General features: G+C 41.9%; 2 protein-coding genes across 3 annotated transcripts in view; one reads left to right on the plus strand and one right to left on the minus strand.

Annotated features, from left to right (window-relative positions):
• LOC126557341 (hemicentin-1) overlaps positions 1-15,746 on the minus strand; it is a 72,503-nt gene extending 56,757 nt beyond the window's left edge. For both annotated transcript variants that reach the window (XM_050213069.1, XM_050213067.1), the window contains exon 1: positions 15,588-15,746. In XM_050213069.1, the coding sequence (XP_050069026.1) occupies positions 15,588-15,639 (52 nt within the window). In that variant the 5' untranslated portion in view covers positions 15,640-15,746. The remainder of the gene's footprint in view (positions 1-15,587) is intronic.
• Positions 1-23,423, plus strand: part of LOC126556961 (bromodomain-containing protein 8) — a 238,854-nt gene that overhangs the window by 120,288 nt on the left and 95,143 nt on the right. The gene's annotated exons all lie outside the window — the stretch shown is intronic.

Here is a 23,423-nt window from a genome sequence, read left to right on the forward strand (position 1 = left end):
ATGAACGTGATTGAATGGTGGTTCGGTGCTTACAAAGACAGATTGCTTATTCAAATGAGACGGCTAATTGAATTTTTATGATCACACTCGCACCACTTCGCATCGTTCATCCCTCGCCTAAAGCTTCCTCAATTCTTGTTCCCCACCGTAATTTGTCCCTTTCACACCCGAGCATTTCACGCTGCTTATGCGGCATCTGTGGCAGCATTTGTTTTTCTGTTAGTTTCGAAGTTTGGAAACACACTGCGTGAAAACAGCGTGCGCCACACCCACGCGCACAAGCGGTCGTTAGGTTCGGTTGGGTTGGGTCATCCATAGAGGTGGATTTAAGTTACAGCGATATTCAGCGACGCGCTTGACGATGTGTAAATGTGCGTTCGAGCTATGGGTAAGTGATTTTACGAGCTAAACCGTTGGCCTAGAAATGAACAGACGCGCATTGTTTGATTGAGGACAGCGTGTGTGTGTGTGTGTTTGTTGGCGTGTTCCATTAGCACCTTTCTACAAAAACTTTAAATCAGTTAGCACGAAACACGCGTTGAGTCATCCCATTCACGATCATTGGGGATTGTTGTGTGGGAGGAAGTAAGCTTGAGATAAGTTTAGCTTAGCTTAAATCGGCCGATATTACATCCCTCGACTACTTTTTGAGATTATCTTCCTGTCCACTGATCTAAATGTTCCAAATTATCAGGCTGTTGAGTACGTCTTAATAGAACGATGCTGACAAATGTGGTTGTATAAAATGGCTCTCGCGTGTGAAGCATTGAAGTCCAATAGAATCTATACCAAGTCGACTTTCAAGAGTCGGCGTCGTTTCTACAACTCGAAGCCATGGACAGCCGCTATCCAGAATATTTCAGAGAAACTTTTACAGGGACACCTCCTATAAGCCAATCCTGATCCTGTCATGTGCCGATTATATGGACTTGTTTTGTTTGAGGCTTTTCTATATATCAGTATAGCACCAAAGCATCAAGCAAGCAAAACGTAATCTCGGAACAGATAACGGACAGTACCTTTAAAGTCATCCAAAACATCGCCTATCAAGAGTCAAAAGTCAGCAAAGACAACAGCAGAGATGTTGAGATCCGTGAAAGGGTTTTTAATGCCAATCGGTAATACTGAATTCTGAGGATAACCTCTCCATTGAAAACATCTGCTGACGAAGCTTTGACAGCCAAAAAAATTATTTTCCTTCGTATATATGGAATACAGATGACCTTTGTCCAAAAATGGTAAAAACCTATCAGTCCCTCAAAGTTGTGAAAGTATTAAGGTGCATCTACTACAATAGCGAATTCTTTATGAAAAGATGTTGAAGGTAACGAAGAAGGTCCAAATAAAAATAGGCTGAAAGTGTTGATGCTTGTAGATGATTATTTTGGCTCAATATGTGCTGCTTTTACTATAAGAGCTGATGAGATGTTATCTCATTATTTGCATAATACTGTTACATTTTACAAACTTCGATGATTACTTTACTTAAATTTTGAGTTAGATAAAGCTTCCGAAATTTACAATTATTTTGTCATTGTCTGAATTTGTTTTATATTTTTAATATACCTTTGTGCTCGTGACGACATTTGGAAAAGCCCAATGGATAACATTGTTGACCAATCAAACTGTTAGGACCAATGCCTCGCATTGAACATAAAAAAAACTTCACCTGTACATATCGCTTTACCACTCCAAACTAACAAAAACAACCCACTTTCTTATAATTTTTACATTGAAAGGATAACAAAACTCAACACACCCCAAAGTCGATCAAGTACCCGTCAAAAGGTCAACCGGCTCAGTGTACAAAACTGCGGCAAACTTTGCACCGGAATTTCTCACCGACACCGTCATGCCCGGAAGGGCGTTACGCGATCGACATGCCGGGTTCCCGGTAATTGCAAGGTAAGCATTTTTGCACGCTCGTTTCCCTTTTTATCATCAGTTGGTCGCTATGCTTGTTTTGACTGGCGCTTGCTGCTGCCATTTATATCCATCCCGATGGTTTTTCCCTATCCCAAAGACATGCCACTGCCACTGGTCTATGCGGCTACATAGCGGAGAACAAAAGGCGTGTGTCTCGAAGCTGGCTCGAAAGGGGCTTCTTGAAGGAAGTAGGTGCAACAAAACAAAAGAATGAGAAGTATGATAAAATGACAAAATGTGGAGGTTGATCCCTCCGAATGAATCACTCTGTCTCGCCGCTCGAACTCTCGTGTCCTCGCGCGAGCGGGAAGAAAACGCAAGATTCAGGAAATAAGCAAGCACATGATTGAAGGCATTATCTTCATCGTTTGTGTCCTTTGACTTAGCTCCGGCTCAGCTTCGGCGGTTTGGTGTTTCATCATTCTCAATGCGGCCCACGGACCAGGAATGGCAATGATTCCACAGGAAGTGGGAAAAATGAAAACGGAAACCGAAGTCGACGTTGCCGAGCGTTGGTGGTGGATGAAGAAGAAAAAAAACAAGCTCGTTCAGATAATACAAATCGGCAGGCGATGGTAGGAGAATGATCCAGGAGCAAAATAAGCAAAACTCTCGAAAGCGAACAATTCCGGGAACGAACAACTTTCCTTAGAAGCCGGATCATTTTTATTCGCCGCTCCCTTAAGGAGCTTTCTACTTGGAGTGTGTGTGTGTGTGTCGGCTAGGAATCTTAGCATATAGTCGATACAAACAACAGCAAAGAATTACCTCACACTACTGCTTCTACCATGTCAATTCTTTCACCAACGAAAGGCGGAAGAAGCTGATGTTGTTCATTCGTCTAGCGTTCCGATTTTCCTATTTTTTATCCCGATTTTTCCTTCATCCAGCCCCAACGTCGTTACGGTAGGCAACTGAACCGCGACGACGACAACGTTTTGTGTATGGGCATTTTCGTCCCGGCTTTTTTTCCACACAAACACACACACACTCGCACACCACCGTTCCTTGTTATTTCCTTTGTTTTCGTCATCACTTGATGACGTTCTCGGGGAGCTGTGAATGATTTTATGAATAAATACATTATTAAATCATTTGCCCTATTCGCACGGCCACGGTTGGGTGATCGCCGTACGATGCCGTCTGCCGATCGTCCCGTCGTTTCTTTGGTGCAGCGTAGCATTTCGCTTCGAACCAGAACAACCATAACCGCTACACTTATGGGGTTATGGATTAATGGGTGAGAGGAGACAAAAGAAAAACGAACGGTGGTCGACGGAAAAGAAATACATTTCTGCGTTGCGTTTGCGTACGGTTGGCTTTTGCATTTGATGGATAGAAGAAATTTTTCCTCCCAATCCAACCGATTAAGACACGGATTTTGGCGGCAGCAACAAATGGCTCAATTATGGTCGCTAAGAGTATTGGAGTTTTGATGGAAGGTGTACGTGTCGTAAATAAATTGTTTTCGTTTTTTTTTTTTGCTTCTTCTGTCCAATGGTTTTTGGTTGTTTTATTACATCCAACAATATTTATGACGATCTACGTTTAACCCGTAATAAGAAAGGTGGAACGATTATTGTGATGATTTTTATGATGGCGTGCGCTTATGAAAACAATACCATGGTAATATATTTCACCCAATGAGGTTTGATGACAATTTTAGTTTGAGATACGGATTTTTAGACGATATCTGTCACAATTTACATCGTAACGATTTGCAGTCATATCGTTCGTTTAGATCGATTCTTGACAAAGTTTTTGTCGGTTCCAGGAGCTCATCTTGTTCGATTTGACATTTGCTCTTCTTAAAGATTTCGGCTGTAAAATAGTCGTGTCCTCTTATCAGAGCTTAGGCTTCAGCTGTCAACTATCGCCAACGCATACAAAACCCGGATGAAATCCAGCCTTCCAGACCTCAATGAAGGATTAGCCAAACAAATGGTTTTCTTTATGATTTTAAAACCTTATTTGAAAACCGTCTCATTAGTTAACAACAATAGGATGCTTGACCCATCGTGATACATGGTGGAAAATTGTTTGTTTAAGTTGCATCAAGCATGTACAATCCATAGGTGCTTGAATTGCTTGTAAGGCTGACCGATTATTACAACATAATTTCCTATTTATACGCCCCCCTCCTCCCCTCTCCACCTCGCCATAATCCATGCCAGCAAACGCATCATTAACCACCGGGATCGTAATTGGCTCACGTCAGCGTCATCCTTCCAGGGCCATTCTCCCAACGCGACCACTGCATCATGCACACGGCTTCGTCCAAACATCCGGTAGCACCAATCTCAACCAGGATACGCCTGTCGTCGTTTCCGAAACCTGTTATTTGTTTTAACGATTTCCCTTTCCCCATGCGGACCGTTCAACAATCCGCCATCTAAGTTTTGGTACGAAGAAACGGCACGTGGAAGTGGGTGCTTATTGAATTCAATATTCTAATTAACTTCGCACAACAAGCGCTAACTAGTGTTTGCCTGATCCTTGTTCGCAAACGGAGAAGAAACATAAGAGCCACTTCCGGCGCTTTTCGAAACGCCTGCACTCGATGCAACGTCGAAGTAGCTAGACCGAGGGGCCATGTTTGGTAGTGAAATAGCCACACTTACAGCACGATGTTTCGTGCACTTTGCACTGGAGTGTCGAAGAAATAAGGCAAGAGCGTGTAGCGATTGTGATTGGCGAGCGCCTGCTGCCTACTGCAACAAAGCCTCACTGTCGGCGTGCCAGCGAAGAAGATCCTTGATAGTAAAACACAGTGGCAGGAAATATTTATATTACCCCCAGCATACCATCAGAGGGATCTGAAGAGAGGAATGTGTGGAAAAATATGTATTTCTAGTTTGTTAGAAACAGAAAGAGTTTGAAAATATAATTTTAATTATGAGAATAAAACAAAAATGCAAAAATATCAAGGAAGAAAAAAAACAGAAAAAAAGAAAACTAACAGAAAATTAAGAATCCAAATTAAAATTAAAATGTGATTTTGCAATTTCTGTGTTCATAAATTTAGCAAAACCCTACTGTACCCAAGCCATTGCACTTCTTGGAGTAGTTTAATTTAGTTTATTAAATTTCCATCATTAATGTTGCTATTCAACAAGCTTTAATTTTGCTTCAATGTTAGGTAAGACTATAAAAATGGAGTCCTCAAATCAATTCCAACCACTGTACTAATGCGTATTCAAGTATTACGGCTTTACTATTAATCAACATAATGAACTGACGATCAACCGGGGCTCCTTGTTTTTTCTCTCTCCCTTCTAACGCTAAACTTACCTCCACCACAACCACGCAGCGGACACTGATGAGCATATTTCCGGCAACTTTTCCGATCGCTACGAGGTACAAGCGAGCGTGCCAACAACCTAAGCAAAAAAACGCAAGCTTCTGTAGCAAAAGCGCATAGAAGAATGATTGGAGGTAGCCAGCTTCTTGTTGAACTTTGTACCTCCGGCTTCGTGCCGGAAGACGATTGAACGAGAGCCTGTCCCGGATCTGACGCGCTACCGCGCTAACTGCTGAATGGATAAAGTTTTTCGGTACCGAGGGCTGGACGTAAATTACTCCCCATCAGCCGGCTGAATTTTGGACAGGTTTGGCACCGGTCCAGTGAGGAGATCCAGAGCAAGAGAGAGAGAGAGAGAGAATGAGTGGAGCACCCTAAACTGCACCGGAAGTAGCTCCACTTAGCAAACCGTGCTGGAGCAGCCCTTCCGATACTAGCAGGACAAGGTTTAGTCATGCAAGGGTAACCTTAAGTGTTAGGGGTGCTAGCGGTAGCAGCTTTTAGGACAGGAAATTGTGCACCGCACCGGAACTTTTGCCGACCTTTCCCACGGTAGCATATTGCACATGCACTTTCCGGCACACGCTGGTTCCGGTAATGGGTTTGCGAATCCACCGCCAGGAGCCAGGGCACCCCTTTCGTACACCGAAAGCCCTGCCCTGTTCTCTTTTCTTCACCGTAACCTGCTGACAACCTGCACTCCCGCGTGTCGATTATCATGCCAAAGAGTGCCCCTTGTTTATGCAAATGAGGGCCTCCTGTTTGCTGCAAAATGTTGTTGCAGAGTTTGCCGTCCATACGGGAGCATTCATTCGTCTAGCTCGGCTACCCTGAACCGTCCCCGGTGAGTAGCGGGGGTAGTTGCCTTCCGAGAAGTTGGGTCGGAAGTACAATATAGCATGAGCGGTAGCACCATTTCGTGCCAATAAACTACATGCTGATGGCATTTTGTCAGCAGAATCGCGTTCAAGCTTTCGTCATTTCAGAACACGAAATTTCCTCATTCCTTGCGTACAGTTATTTCAGCAATTTTTTCTGTTGCCGTCACTTCCGGGTTGAGGTATTTTTGGGACCCACGGCACACAATTAATCATGTGTTTGTTTGGCTTGTCTCTTTGTACATTGGTTTTGGAAGGCACAGTATATAGTTTATCATAATAACGATAGTGAAAATGTTGTGTGAACAGTTTGAGAGAAGATGATTCCTGCTAATGCTATTTGCGAGTCACTTTTGGAATCTATTTTGGAGAGTTTAGTAACTAGAGCAAAAATATTTATCATAAGTGCTGTCGTACGGCGATTCCTTCCTAAATGTATACACAGGTTTTGTATAACAATTAAGGTTTTGTATAACAAATTGCTAGTCTAGCATTTTATCTCTCCATTTAAATGAATCTTCCGGAACTTGGGCGCAAGTTAATTAAACGAGAATGCAAATAAAGCTTCTGCCACCTTCTAAGTTTCTGATACTATTAACAAAATAATAAAATACTCTTAAGTGACTGAATTCTGTACTCCATGTCATTGTTTCTTTTTTCATACCATAAGTGATCGTATACTATAAAACTCTTTGTCCAACAATGTCAATTTTTTCATTCAGGAATGAAATTCGTAGTAAGAGTCAATCTTTAACGATAATTCTACGACTTTTGTGGCCAGCTTCGTTGGTTCTAGAAGTCATCAAGTGGCCTTGAATTGTGCTTACTAACTTCCTTGGCTAATTTTACCTAGACTTAGCTTATCAGCCGTATAGGGGTGACGTTTCCGATGAATTTAGATGTCTAGGCCTGCTGTGTAAAACCCGGAACAGCTAACGTATCGACCACCGGACTACCCTACTGTTTTGTGCCATAATTGCTTAAAAATTGACGTACAGACTACCTTGGGGCGGCCTGGTGGTAGAGACGACACTAGTGCTGATCTTTCCATGGTAGGACTGGGGATCGAATCTCACCAGAACGGTTCCACCTTGCGAAATGACTATCTAACTACGTAGTATCAACAAGTCGACTCTATGGTTGCTAGAGCCTGGAAAACACTGGGTATCCTGAAGCGTATTGCTCGTGACTTCTCTAATCTTCTGTGTTTGAAAACGCTGTACTGTTCGCTGGTCAGGTCATTGCTGGAGTACTGCTCAGTAATCTGGTCACCAACGGCTCGGATCCATATGGATCGAATCGAGCGGGTGCAGAGGTCTTTTACCAGGTTTGCGGTTCGCAAATTCCTTGGAAGATCCACCTCCACCCTGCCCGGTTACGAGTCAAGGTGTCAGTTGCTGAGTCTTGACTCTCTCGAAGACCGTCGATCACGTTCCCAAACTCTTTTTGTCGCTTCCCTCTTGTTGAATTGTATAGATGCTCCTTCTCTGCTTGGTTCCATCCCGTTCTATGTCCGTAACCGTTCCCTTCCTATTCGTCCCCCTTTGATTATCCCTAGGCGCCGTACGTCTGCTGGTCGCAACGATCCTTTTTTGAGGGTACTGCGTTCGTTTAACTCCTCGTCTCTTGTGTTCGATTTCCATCTCTCCCTTCCATCCTTACGCTCCAGTATGCGGTCTTCCCTTTAGCACTCAACTCCCTCCCCATTTCTCTAAGTTTAGAGTTAAATAATTTTAAGTAGAGTGTAAGAGTGTAGTGTAGCCTATAGGCAGACAACACGTTAATTAATAATAATAATAATAATAATAATAATAATAATAATAATAATAATAATAATAATAATAATAATAAGTCGAGTAAGCCATTAGACGCCCGGAGAACTTAAAAAGAACTACTTAACAAGCCGATAGATACATTCCTCCGTTCCAACTACCTGTTATCAGTTAGGTTAGTAATCTCTTGTATGGGTTAACTAGTATCACTTAGCAAGACATTTAGCCTAGAAAAAGTATTACCCAATAGGCACATTTCCAAACTAAACAAATCCAACGTGAATTTGACCTAATGAATTTGGAATGTACAGGACACAGTGTGTGCTAAATTTACACACCTCAAAGAACATGTAGATTTGTGGATAGGAAAGAAGAAGTGTGAAAAGGAGGCTTGTGTTGCGAAAAGTTGGTACGATTCCAAGAAATTCGCAAGAAAAAAAAAGACAAATACGCTACATTTTATTTTGACGGATAGGTACGATGTGCCTTACACCCTTACGATGTTGCGAAGGTGCGAATATGATCGTTTATTTGTTCGAATGAAGTACGAACAGTCAACAAACATCTCCCCAAGTAAACGAAGTCTTTTCACAAAACCCGTCTTCTGATGCGCGTAAGCTGACTGACAGCGCTAACTGTCCAAACTTGTGCACCCGTCCCAGTCGACGTGGTTCCACGAAAATCAAAATGAACATTATCTCTAACTTTTTGCGAAACTGTCGGTGTCTAGGGATCTCTTTTTTTGTCGTTTTGTGCGTGTGTGTATTTTTTTTTTCGTGTTCTCTTAGGTCCTCTCAGGCCAAAGGAAGATTTCGGCAGGAATTCCCTCAACACCCAGCTAGCCTCTTGCAGCTACCGAGGTTCAAAAGTTGATTTCTTGCTACACATCACGTGTGTGGCATTAAGCTGTCGAAAAGAAGCTGAGCACGTAGTATAGCTTGTATGCCGGAAAGGTATCGGGGTTGAACTTGCCCCCGAAACTTTGGCCATGTTCACACTTGGGAGATACGGTAACTTTTTCCTTTTTAGGCACCGTAGCAACCCATCGTCCGGAGCAACACTATCTCTAATGCAACTCAAGGTTAGATATGCGGGAGAATTATCACTTCCTTAGATTTCTGGCAATTCGCGCGTCTGGGACGGATTTCTAGAAAGAAGACACGTTCCACCATGTGCAAGGTACGTGTGTATGTGCGATTCTTTAGCTTTTATCGAAGCTACAAACAAAACAAAAAAAAGTTCAAAACGTTCAACTAGACATGCAGGGTCCGGTTCAAAGCTGTTCTTTCTCTCAATGTGTGTGTATCGGCACCGTACCGCAGATACACTTAACTTTGGCCGCACGCTCTCCCCAGTAAGTTGGCATGAAAAATGGAAAACTTCCTTAAATCCGATACATTTAAGTTGATTTCGTGCAGAAGTACCCCGTTAGAAGCCGTTTCGTGTCATTCAAGTCAACTAGGTCACAATACTCGCTCTGGTATGGCTGCAGTAGCCGAGTGGAGCGTAAAACCACACGGACGGATGGCAAAAGTTGAATTCCGCTCGGTGTATGATAATTAGAAAACTTGCCACTCGGTTATCTGCCGGGTGACGATTTAAAGTTTTCATTTTTCGGCTCACCACCACATCAGAGGCAATTGGAGTTATTCGGGCTTTTGGCTCCGTGCTGCCGTTCCGTTCAGTTGCGTGTGCCATTTTGCGGGTTCGGGATTCTTTGCCAACTACCCTCTGGTAGCCAATACCAGATGCACTAAGTTATGCAAACGAGCTAATTCTAGACTGCCGTGATTGTCCTCCGAACCTGACAGAATCCCGCAGTCACTCCTCTCCAGGCGGAAAGTCTCAAAACTTATCCTGAATTGTGTCAGTTTGTTGGGCTTGTGGTTGTGGTACACCGAAAAGAGAGAAGAAAAAAAAAAGAAAAGGACAAAAGAGTTGCTCCGATAGGGCAAAAAGGGAATAGAGTTAGGCTTCGAAGAGAATAAGTTCGAATGTAGTGTTTCTTTCTGTATTACTCGAAACAACATTCATTTTTCCTCTACTCTTACCTTCACCTTACGGTTAGACACTCGAGCTAGAGCAAATCTGCATGTGACATTATCATCATCATCCTAAAATGAACGGTGTACACACGCTCACACAATTTTTGCGTAAAACTCGGCAGTGGTCCTTGGAGAACCAAAAAAAAAAAAATGTCATGCCAGACACGATGCTGTCCCCAACTCATCGCTGTCATTTACAAGCACGTACTGGGAAAAGTTTTCTTTCAAGAGAATTATGCTAATCCTGTAAATTGATGTACTGTGTTGTGTCAGATTTCGTTTCGTGTCAGCAAAGCTATTGGAGACAGTTTCCGGTGAAGAAAGCAACATTTTCTGTGCATGAGGTGTGTGTGTGTGTCCATATGGTGCTGTGTTTGATGTTGAATGAATGAATTACTTATTTATGTTTGAGGCGAATAGCTGAAGTAAGACAAATCAGGACACTATGTTGGATTTAAAAATCTCCAAACACTTGCCACGTTTGCTAAAATAAAAAAAAAACCCAACGAACACTTTAAGTTGGCCGAGTATTATGAACATGTTTTGGAACGTGTTACGAGCGTATGTTTGCGACACGTCGCTACACAATGTGTAAACGCTCTAATGCAGACAGTAAACATGACGTCGTGTAACGATCACCATCGACAACTACACAACGTAGTATCGGGACACGGATGCATCCTAGCAACGACAACATCAGGCGCACGTTCTCATACCATTGCTTTCGCACCATATTGTGACCCTCCGAATATAACCACCACTCAGCAACAACCAAAAGAGGACCAAAAAAAATAAAGGTCGAAATAGCACCAAGTGGCATTGAGGCGTCACCGGACCTTTTAGCCAATACCGAGTGCTCATTGTTCCGCTGCTTCCGGTAGCTTTTCCTACCCTAGTTGAAGAAGGTCATCTGTGTGGAAAACTTTATTCAGTTACACATACAGAGCCCTGACGGTGCAGAATATATGGTACATCTCATCTCTGGGTTGTGCTAAAAAGTGTCAAAAATGGCCACAGCACGTGACATGAGTAAAGTTATCCATGGTTTTGGGTTGAAAGTCCGAGTGCTCGACTGAGTAAAATTTGTTGGGACTCTAGCTGAATGCAAAGACAAACAAACGTCATGATTTGTGTGTCTTTGTGGAACGGCCAATCAAATCGCCGTTCGACCTGAAGAATGATGATTGCCCTGTCTTGCTTATCGGAACACTTTTCTTACTTCTACTCTACTTTAGCATCTCTTCAAAGTACAACAGTATAGTGTCACGGCTAAATACATAATACAACACATATGCTAAAAAAGAAGTCTTATGATGGAAGTTACACGAAACACATTCGTTTAACGCTTTACTTTTTCTCTCAAACTAACGTCAGACGCTGTCCAAGTCCAGCAGTCTGAACGTGAGGTGCAGAAACTTCGTTAGAAACAAGAGATACTTTTCGCCGTTCGTACAACGCTTTTATCCGGAAAGAAGTAAGCAAACGCCAGGCACACTGTGGTGCACATAAATCTCGGTCAACCCTCAGGCAAGGTTCTGCTATTACCCACCGCCCATGGTCCAGAAGAAGTACCATTTCGCTACGATTGTGTGTGTGTGTGTGTGTCGACGCCTCACGTCAAACGTAGACAGCTGTGGATCGACTTTGCTCCGGGCGGAGATAAGTAGACATGGGCAGAGCAAATAAAGTGGCAGCTCTTCTACAGCTTAGACACAGCCCGGTACAAGAAGCCCTACCGAATACCACACACACACTGCACACTCTTTGAGTACTTCTGGATGTTACCTTCTCCGGGATGATACGCTTACCACAAGTAGATAATAAATAGTATATTCCGCTTCGGCAAACGGAACTCATCCTTTTCAAAGAACACACATACACACACTGACACGGTTGATGGTAGGCATCGGTTACTAAAGTGTTCATTCGACATGACCACAGGCGCCTTGACGTTTAGGCTGCCGGATGTTGAGGTGACATCAAATATTCAATTGTTTGCGATTAACCTTAGCAAAAGGGGGGAAGCCGTTGGCAAGCTGTTAAGCCTACCCTAAAAAAATCGCTTATGTTCTTTCGTCTGCAGGAAAAGGATCTGTTTTCATAGCCCATCTCCTCTGATAGTACGCCAGTAAAACTTTGCAAAATGGACGATAAAACTTTAAACGGAGCTTCATTACTGTCCGTATGTCCGGCATGTTGCGTGCTTGTTGAATGTGTTTTGTGGCTTCACTAAGGGACGGAAAATAAGCCTTCATTTTGGGAAGGTGCCGATGAGTTAAAGCTGCCAAACTGTTCACATCACACTTCAAAAACGTTTGAAGTGTGTGGTTGAGAAGGATATTCTCACTTATGGAACTTGCCAAACATATGTAGTGTGCAATAAAATTGTGAATATTATTCAATTATGCTTAAAATAACTTTTCAAACTGTGACGTTTAAATGCAATAAACGCACACACAGCAAAGAATTGTTCGAAGCATAAGTCGGAACTGTACAAGCATAAAACCTCATGTTAATGACTCTTTTCACAAGCTGCCAAAAGATCAGCCCATCCTTTAGCACCTCAATTCGTCCGTTAAAGTCTCATTTCACTTATTAAGGGTTCAACCATTACGGACCTTATGGACTGGCAGGGTCGCCCCCGGGGTAAGATTTGTTGGCGGAAACTTTTCTCACCCCACCACCCTCCCCCACGCCCACCGGGAGACACCCGGGTGCTTCGTTGAATGTGTATTTATTAGTGAAGCCTCACACGGCCGGACCGTCCTCCGATGGAACCCGTTTGATAGCGCATATGGGGAGTTCTATATCCTCTTAACCATACCGTCGTACGGCGAAACGATCGCCCCGGGACATGCATCTCGAGTGACCGGTCGTGCCTGGGCGATGTCCAGATCCGTATCTAATCCGTATTTCCCAGACCGGTGAAGCTGGCAGATGGACGACAGCAAAATCCTCTCGAGGAAGCCCTCGAGCAGTTTACGTTGGCGACCCATAAAAATGGTATTTGAGGCGAATAATTACTGAGACCGAAGCGTCGTATTGGTAGACGGGGTGTGCTGAGTGCAGCCCGCTTTTGATCGCTAGTTTCACGTGTGTGTGTGTGTGTGTGTGTATGTATGTATGTATGTGTGTACTTACGAAAAAGATGGGATTTTTTTTCTCATCATCCTGAGCTTCAAGGATATCGCACCGGTAAACGAAAGATGGCTCTCGGACGATTACGCCACCCGTACCCCGTATAGGATTACGTTTATTACTGGCGAAGTCGTGCAAACGAGCGACAGTATCTTCGATCGTCCACAGACCACGGATGGAGTTCTGTTCCAATGGTTTCCATGGTTCGGCATCAGGTAAACTCAATTTTGTGTAAAAATTACAATCCTCCAGTATCGCCATTGGTTTCGTGCACCCCAAAATCCGTGTGCTCAGTCGCCGGAAAAGCACTCGCCTAAATCGGCCAACGCATCATCCTGAGGATCGATAATAATCATCAAACGGAAAGGATGTGCCATTCAAATGGAGCTTATGGGTACGGGGCGATATCATCCTCGGAAAGGTACAACAATCCGTTGACATTATTTTCGCTTGCCGAACGTGGTCACGGTGATGCGATATTACTATCTACATCGTACCGGTTCCACGAGTTTGCTCGCTAGGCTAAGATATGAAATGGTCCAGTTAATTTGAGTTTAATATTTATGTCCGTGAATGAATATACTAAACAGCGTACACCAAGCAGAAGATCGTAGAGTAAAGTGTGATTCTCTATCTTTACGAACCAACGGAACTAATGAGGATTTTATGAATCTTTGTGAAGCGTTTTTTAGCAAAAGCTTTTGAACAAGCTTTTGAGGGCTATATTGAATTTTAATTCAAAACAATAAACATGGCCACAAAAAATAGAACCGAATATCATCCAATTTTCATCCAGTACAAGCGTTGAGCGCTGGGACTACAATTCAAATCATTTCAGGAATGTTAATTTGCATTCCACTGTAACAAAAGCTCAGCATACGAGTTCCTTAGAAGTCAACAAATACATTTTGCTAGAATGAAACAATTCTACTTTTCTATTGGACAAAGAGATACTAAATTAATGCCATCAATCTTTTCATAAGCTGCAGGAAGCCTTAACGATTAAATGCTGCAAGCAATTATCTTCTGCATGATATTTGCCTTGCCAGGATGTTTCAATTGTATCTAATGATATTGTTGGGTTTGCCTACCGTCTGAATATTACATCCGGAAGAGCATTATGAATTGATATCAAATCCATTGACTAATGGAGCACAACGAGAAAAAATAATTAAATCTATTGTGAGTTTCAAACGTTACATTCTATCTTTAAATTTTAATAAAATTTGACAACATATTCGCCTCCCTATCCTCAGCGTGATTATTTAAAAAAAAAAAAACAAATTACATTTATTCATTTGCCAAACTCAGTTCCAAATAAAGATTTAATCATTTAATGAAAATGTTTATTAACCGCCGTTGAAAAGTTTATTTTTATTTTGTGTAGAACGGCTTAGCCGTATTGCTGTGCCTTTCAAGAGTTTATATAGATATTTAAATATATTTTACTATTTATTTAGGGATTTTTAAAGGTTCTTTGCGTTGACCTATACACTTTAGACAATCGCCTAGTTTCATGACTCCAAAAATCGCACAAACATGGCACTTTCATGGGATTCTGCATTTTTGTGATAATTACATAAAGACATCAAAAAGATCAAAATAAAGACAAGATAACATTCAGAACAGAGTCATAATTCATCAGAGCCGGATATTGAATTGCTTGCTAGACTGCCAATGTCAGGTAGTTGGATAGTCTGTCCTCTCTACGGGGGGGGGGGGGGGGGGGGGGGTTTCGTTCCGGATAAGATTCCGATGTAGATTATTTAAAAAGTTGAATTCTGGAAAGTTCTATAAAAATAAAAGGATATTCCCTTGACTCTCAACATAAAACCAACAAGCACTCTGCAATTCATGTTTTTAAAAAGCTTTCATACATTTCATCAGCCGAAACAAAAAAACACAGCCTATCTTTTAGATAAAAATATGGAGTAAGTTGTACTAGAGTTATTCCAAAAATTTTGACAGAAAAATTGAATCAAATGAAGGCAAATGATCATCAACGCAACTATCGAAATCTAATAGAATCTCCAGTAGCAATGTAAACAGTTGCAAACAAACATTCTTAAACTTCCTTATCGATTCTTCCCCATCTTTGCACAGCTAACGCTATCCTAGGGATATAATTAAATAAAGGAAACCAGTACCAGCTCCGGATTCTGAACACACTACTTCCGGTTCCGTTTTTTTTTGCTGCACACGAAGCCGCCCTAATCCAGCATGATTGAAGCTCAAGCGTAACACCGTCATGATAGGAGGATTGATAGATGCCAGCCCTTGTCAGTAGCCCTTCCACATCATTTTCACACACCAAGCATTGCTGGCTGCTCCTTCATATGACTCTCAACACAAGAACATGCTTGTACAAATCAACCCACCCCATTATACTGGCGAGACAGAGACCCATTGTTACTGTTTCTTGTTCCTGGGAAAATATTTTACTTCACCACCGCCTCGGGTCAGCCATCCCGTATCCGACCGTTTGGTGGGTTGGGTGTATAAATTAATGTGATTTTATGTTGCTTACCTTTCACGTAGATGGCTGATATAATTAGAACAATTAATTTCCAATAATCCATTTTACGGGCGTGTGTCGTACGTTACGCCTGCCGGCTTGGAGCGGTTGGATAAAAGGGCCTGCTGATGCTGCTGTCGCTGAAAGCTTCCGTCGATGTCGCTGTGTGTCGCTGCACCACTCCAACACACCTTCACCAACACATTCACTTACACTACAACTCGGCCCAATGATACGGCACCAAAGGTTCGAATGGCAGAGCACACAATGCAGGGCTTCGGGTGCTCTTCCTGCTCGACAGGAGCTTCCCGGATGGACAGTGGTATTTATACGTTGGAGAGTGGGAATTTGTGGCCCCAACCCTTCAACATGATTTTCACAGGACCGAAATTCTACTACACTACATTACACAAACACACTGTGCACAGGCCGTACGCACAGGCGTCACACAACACGGCACGCACCGAACTATTACAGCACTATCCCGTTAAATGCATGTCACTTGTTGTTTTTGGTGTATGTGCGTAGGTATTTATTTGTTTCACCTATAAAGAGCAAAAGAGGGGTACGGTGAAAAATGGGGAAAAACATGGGTCAGATTGAACGTGTCCGTAGGACGATTACACCTGCAGAATGAAACTTCGTTTAGAAGGTTTGACAATGGGAAGGGCACTTAACGCGGCTTCCGGTCGCTTAGTATACATGGTGTACATGGTGAACAAGGTGAAAGTTTGTAGCGTGAACAGTGGCGACCGTCCGGTAACACGTGGCCATGTGCATGCGAGTGTTGTTGTCATTGTTACGCTTTTCATCCACTGCAACGCTTATTGATAGTGTTAGCTATGTGTCACTCGTCATGGTTAACATTTAATTAAATTTCATAATTTCAATTAGCCTTGCAATTTGGTTACTCGTTACAAAGATAAAGTGACAATAAAGGATGGTGCTGCAAATTGGCTAGGTAGCGAACTGTTTAAATAGTACATCGATAAAACGAGCATAGCTGTTTTCTATTTTGAACCATTTTTTGACTGTAAATTTTGAAAAAAAATTAAAACTTTTGTATAATGCTTCTATCGATGATCGATCGATACTTTCAGGTTCTCTTCAACTTTAAAACAAGCAGCATCAGGAAAGCGCTAATTCAATTGGACCAAATAAAACGACATATGGGCATGTTGGAAAGCTCAATAAGGCGAAAAAACAAGGAAAAATATGTCTTGAGAAATATGTACACGTCATGTGCACCGGCAAACGGCACCGAGTCAAATCACTTAAAATAAAAAATAGACACAAATTTCTAAGGTAAACTACCAATGTAAATGCTGGATCTGGATTTTAGAGACAGATCAAGGATGAAATAAACAAATTGCAACTAATTAAAGTAAATATCTAATTACTGAGAAACATTCTTTTGTGGCGTAAGTGCGGCAAAGTTTAGTTCTTCCCGTGAATTATTCGTATAACATGAGCATATAAAAATAAAACAAGATTGGGTACCATTTGTATTAATATGAGCAACCATACAGCAATTAAATCTACACTTCTTTGGACCTAAGCGTTTGAAAAACGACCCACAAGAACAAAAAAAAATCCTTTCACCACTAACCACTTAAGAAACAATGGGTGATGAGGCTAAAATAAGTTGAAATTAGTGACAAAACAACAATATCCACGCAAAGAACGTCTCATCTCCCGATAAACATCAATACTAGTTAATTTTCGAAGACTCTGTAATGTCCTCGTGGAGGCGCCTGGTGCCCAGTGTATAATATTTAACGGAATATTGATAGGTTAAGAAACAGCTTTAAAAATCCTTTTTCCATTGGTACAGCCTAGCTTTAAAACTCTTATAAGCTTTGAATTTTGTGGTAGATTTTTCAAAGGTACATTACCGGTCACTCAATAGTAACTCTAGAATTGGATAAGGCTCTAAAAATTCAAAAATTCGAAAATTCACAAAAGCCTAAACCACAACTTTGCCAAACAACCTTGTTAGATTTTTTTTAATGTTGACTTTGCAATTGTTCTTGGAAATCAGTGAATTTGAAAATGCTTAGTTTAATTTTTTTTTTTGTTATATCCTCATGGAGACGCCTAGTACTTACTCCGAAGTCAAGACGAAAACAAAGCTTTTTTATTTTTTCTCTAGTATTAAAGAAAGAAAATTCAACAGCCTTTCACAAAACAAGTTCTTTTTTATTGTTTTGAGAAACGGCCTATGGATGATTGAGTACGCTACAAATCTCTTTAATGTTCAAAAAACTTTGCAAACCACTCATGGTTTTATTTTAATAATTATTTTAGTAATTATTTTATTGAGGAATTAAGGTAAATGTAGCAAATATATTTCAAAAAATAAAAAAAACTATTTCTTTAGGCTTCTGCAAATGCTAGGATAATTTCAATTTCCAAATGCTTAACCACTCAGCACTTGAACGGGAAATAACGTTCTACTATTAGGAAGCCTTATTCATAGTACAATAAAAGTTACAATTACATTGGATTTGCATTACAAAAATACAACTCTCAAATAAGGATAGTAATTATTAACATTGTAACATTGTGACTCGAAATAACTAACTGCACCAATTGTGCTGCACTGCTGTCAGTTTTTGCCGTTTAGTGCTGGTTACAAACCTGTTACAACAAAACACTCAGGTAAACATAGCACATCCACCTATTTATACACGTAGTAACACAGTTTGCCTGATCCTGTAAAATCTAAATCGTGCTTGTTGTTATACGCTCACGTTTTAGAAGCAGTGGTAGGCTCGAAGCTTGGACCGCTCCCCCATTGCCATGTTTATGCAAAACACATTTATTTATTATCGTAATGGCGTTTGCCGGTTAATGTGTACGCTATGCTGTTGTTGTTCTTGCAACCCTCTGTTAGCAGCTCACCTCAACCACCTCGTGTATCTCACCAAGCAAGCTGGTTTGTTCGCTGTTGGTGAGCTTTTGGTTGTCAAACGAGAAGGAGAGCGAGAGAGAGAGCAAGTGAATGTGTGTGAGTGCGGGAAAGTGAGAGTAACAACACGCACATGCACACATAGCAAACCGAAAAGCGCGAAAACCGTTTGACTGGGCTGAAAGCGGCGTGTTTATTTTAGCATTAAGCAGCACATAATTACTCAATTCCGATGGTAATGGGTAACGCGGAGAAGCCTTCACACCATCGCAATACCGCACTAGCCGTACTGCCTTTTCATGTCTGTTCGACCACAGCAAATGTCTATCCGGTTGGCCAGTTACGCTACAATTGGCCACTGTGTAAAGAAGTCACTCCCGACTCAGTCACTCCAAGCCATCGCGAATCACCAGCAGGTTGGGAACGCAAAATTTGTGCTTGTTTTTGTATTTGTGTGTGCGTGTTTGTATTTTTGCACCATTATTTATCCTTTCACTGAGCTGAAAGCAAATTTGGTAACGTCACGTCCGGTGCTTTTCGCGAGATGCGTCACTTTTCTTCCATACTTTTCCGTTTTCAAAATGGAATAATGTTGGCAATGGGCTGTGGTTTGATGATTTTTTGTACTGCTTCACGATCGTGGGTCGAGCAGGAAAAATGGCTGCAGATCTGAAACGGAAGCACCAAGAAAAGGAAAAATCCATAATTAGTCGTTTGCTGCTCGCTTTATGCGGTAAAGTTTATTCAAGCTAATTAGGGAATTATCAATTCTCGCACTGGGTTCTCGGGAAGTGGAGAATTATTTCGAACCGAAGAAACAGACTACTACTCTATGGCTTATCAGCAGGACAGATGAAAAAATGAAAAGAAAAACGAGAAAACTTCAAGCTCAGTTCTAGGATCATGAAAACCCCGTTTCACTTAGAAAGAGCTAGATTTAACGACTCCCAGCCCGTCATTACTTCAATTTGTTACCGTTCCTGGAAGCTGATCCATGTTGATCGTCCAGTTTTGCTCACAGATTAAGAATCTTACAGACCACCACCATCCACTCAGCCATATACCATTGAGCTACTCGCCAATACAAGGATAACATTAATGGGAAATATTTTTATTTTATTTTCCCACAACTCTGGCTGGCCTATTCGCTAGATCGCATTTTGCTGCCAAAGAGCGATCGTGAGTGGAATGGATAAATTCTTTTAGGCTATTTTACGAACACAAACGGTACAGAAAAGCGTGAAATCTTTACAAAAGTTGTAGCACAGCACCCAGGGATGCGGAAATGTGAACGACCAGAATTTTGCCTTAATTAAATTGAGCTTACTACACACGATACAAAAAATCGTCAACGATGTGTTTAAGCGCTTGATGATGCTTGGCGTTCAGTAGTGCCAACGTTCGCTTTGCTGGACGTCTGTTTGTGGGAGCAGTTTTAATTACCACTTCCAAAAGCGTTTGTTGGTTCATTCGATTCTGGTTGGTTTGTGCGTAAGAGAAAATTAGCAGCCCCCGAAAAGACCGAGTGCAGTCAGTGGAAAAACGTAATGGTAGAAGTTTATTTATTTTCCACATTTACAACCACAGTCTGGCTGGACATATGAATGCGATTAAAGATTTCTGGTAAATTAATTGACGTTTGAATGTTTTGCACTAAGCTAAAGTTTTAAATTCCACTCAGGGTTCGATTTCATGAACGGATAATTGAAATTTGTTTGTTTACTACTACGCTGATTATTAAAAAATTCTCTATCGAAAAGATTCTTCAAGCAACACGGAACTATCTAAAGTGTTAATGTTAAAGTGTGCATTAGTCACGTTAACGGTAGGAAAAGTAGTATTTTGACCTCGATTAACCTAGCCTAGCAATAAACCTCGTCGTAGAGTCAATAGATGTTAGCGTCTTGATACTTAGTCTTTATCCTCAAAGTGACGTCGTTAGAATATCGCTACGAAAGATACTTTGTTTAACAGGCAACAATCATCCTTGTGATGTGATGATCGTCTTTATATTGGTGTTATATTTGTCAAAGAAACATCCTCAACCAAAAGAATTCACATGCTAAGAATTCAAGACTCTGTGTGCATCTAAAGATCCTCATCGCTGTCGTCCAAGAGACCTCATCCACCAAGAAGCCTTGTTGACCTCGAGAACCTCTTTTACCATAGCTTTGTATCGTAGATTTTTGGCCTGACGACCGGCTGGCGCAAAATATGATTTTACAAAAGATCGTAATGTGGATTGAATTTGCTCTCCAAAAGTGCGTCCCCTTCCAAGGAATCGCGACTTTTAAGCAAAATTCATAAGCCTATTTGCAAATTACCGTGGCATCCAAGACTCCCCGTCATCCAGACAGCATTATTGTAAGAGAAACCGTATCATCCTAGAGTCCTTGGCGCCCAAAAGAACTCGCTGTTGTAAGGACCCATCATCGTCGAAAAGGAATCAAATACTTGGTTTGTTCTAAAAAGGATCCTTATCGTCCACGAATCCTCAGTTACCAGGAAATCTTGTCTAGCAAGATACCTTGTCTAACAAGAGACCTTATCTAGTAATAAACCTCGTATTACAAAGTGCGAAACCGTTCAAGAAGCTTTGTTGTTGTGGTCAAGGGTCACGCCTTCAACTCGATCTCACCGTTTTGAAAAAATCTTGTCTAACAAGAGCATATAAAATATATTGCGTTGTTTCATGTAAAATGAGAATTAGTCATGAATTGAACCTTTTTAACTTTCCAATAATACGTGTTTGACAAACGATAATATCATTTTCTCATCCTACCGGTCACATGTATATTACCGCACATCCTCACGCCGGGAAAGCATGACAGCAAAACGTGTTGTAAACTCACGTTTCAATGCTGTCGATTACGCCAAATTCCTCGATAACTATTCATACACCATACACCAGCATGGATCGAATTTCCTCATTCCTCGACACTTTTGTCAAGTCTAACGTTCCGGTGCAGGATTTTTTCACGCCCTCTCTCTCTCTCTCTCTCTCTCTCTTGTTCTGTGGTTGTTTTGCATAGCAGTAAAAACATGACAGATAAACCTTTGGAAATCGAACGTGCAAAAAACCACGGCGACAGCGGGTGAGAAAAATTACATGTTATGAAACGCCCCAGCATGGTATGAATTTTCCCGGAACGATTTTGGGAACCATCAACGCCAATAAAGCTGTCAATTGTGCAGGTGATAAAAGCATTACGCTGACTCAAACGATGAAGCCGTCTATGTTGGCACGAATACACGTTACGTTACAACGCACACATGGTCTGATGTCTGCGCGTGTGTGTTGAGGAAGGCACGATCTAGAAGACACGAAAACATTCAGACGCCGGCAAAGGTGAACATTTTCGGTGTGGAAGCAAATGTTTCGAAAATGTTAAAGCAATTTGACAGCAACTGGATGAAACATCCATCCAGCTTTGCGCGGTTCTTTGGATCCGGGTTTTACAACGCCCCTAGATCCGGACAGGTGGCATCTTGTATTCTGGCATCATGGGTGAAATATCATTTTCGGATCAAACTGCCATCCGCGGGAAATCCCACCATTCCAACCGGTAGCGGTTCCATCTAATTTGATCATTTTTCCAGCGCACGTAGATAATGTTTCTATTATATTTCTCCATCCATTCCATTCTTCTTCCCGACATAAAAGCCTTCCATCTCTTCCTCGGGTAAAACCTTGATGGAATGATGCGAGGAAAATGTCCAATTTCCCTCACCCCAATTTCATCCAACTAGGAAGAGCACAGCAAGACACGCAGACGAGGCCTGACGAATGCGAAATTTACCCCATTTAAGAAGCTTTAGGAGCTGCCTACACGTTGGTTGTGATTTTGTCTGTTAATCTTCTCGTTACGGATTCTTTTCATTCCATTCGCGGCAGTAGGCTCATCCAACACCGGCAAGGGCTGCTGCAGATACTGAAACCAGTGAAAGCTTGTTTTGTTTTCAAGAGGAGCCCTCGTCCGTTGCGATTACGTGCTCTTCCGGCACCAAGCATGGAATAGGACCATGTAATTTCTGGTCTTCATCCGTCTGGCCATGCTGCCAACGAAGATCTTTGAAAGCACCCGAAAGATCTTCAAATATCTGCAGAGATCCTTGTGTTATCTTTTTTGACGAACCATCAAAGAGAAACTCCCAAGAGGATGAAGTATGTCTACGGTAGGAACCTAAACCCGCAAAAAATAACTCAGCTTTGGACACACATTTGCAAGAAGAAAAAAAAAACCCTCTCAACCATAATAGAAATGGCAACATTGAGTATAACCCTCCGAACACGCTGGTCTCCTGGCCGGTCCGTCTGTGTTTGCTGATTTGTAAAACAAGTCTCATCTTGTGCTAATATAATTTAGCCTCGGCTTCTTCGGAGCGGAAATTCGATTTTCTCTAGCACCGCCGCTGTTGCTACGGCTGGGATTGTGTCCGGGTTCCGGAGTTTGGGTAAGCCAGTCTTCGGTGCTGGGTTATTATTTTGCTTCCGCTCCAAAAACCCACAAAATGGCCAGGTGCGGGTAGTGCGCACTCTACATCGGACATTATCTACCGACGTCACGTCGGCGAACCATCCTTATCTTCTTACCGATGCGTTAGTGTGCGTATTTTTCTTCCGATTTCGCCGTTCCTTCCTTCGACCATTTGCCACCGTTCGTCGATGATCCGTATCCACAGTAATCTTCTTTGCCGTTTTACCCACCGAATACCGTCCTGCGCACGAACGCGGTCCGGCAAAATCGACCAACTAATCAATCATACACTTGTTTCAAGCATGCCAATCAACCTTCAACTTCTTATCATTGAGAGCTGAAATTGAAAGACACTCCAACGGAATCACTGACAGTGAAAGTGGAGTGAGCGTGTCGATGCAAGAAAAGCACAGTAAAAGTTCAAGAGGCTCATCATCACAAACGGTGTGGGGAAAACGA

Source organism: Anopheles maculipalpis, chromosome 2RL (genome assembly GCF_943734695.1).
Source record: "Anopheles maculipalpis chromosome 2RL, idAnoMacuDA_375_x, whole genome shotgun sequence".
Lineage (NCBI taxonomy): Eukaryota > Metazoa > Arthropoda > Insecta > Diptera > Culicidae > Anopheles > Anopheles maculipalpis.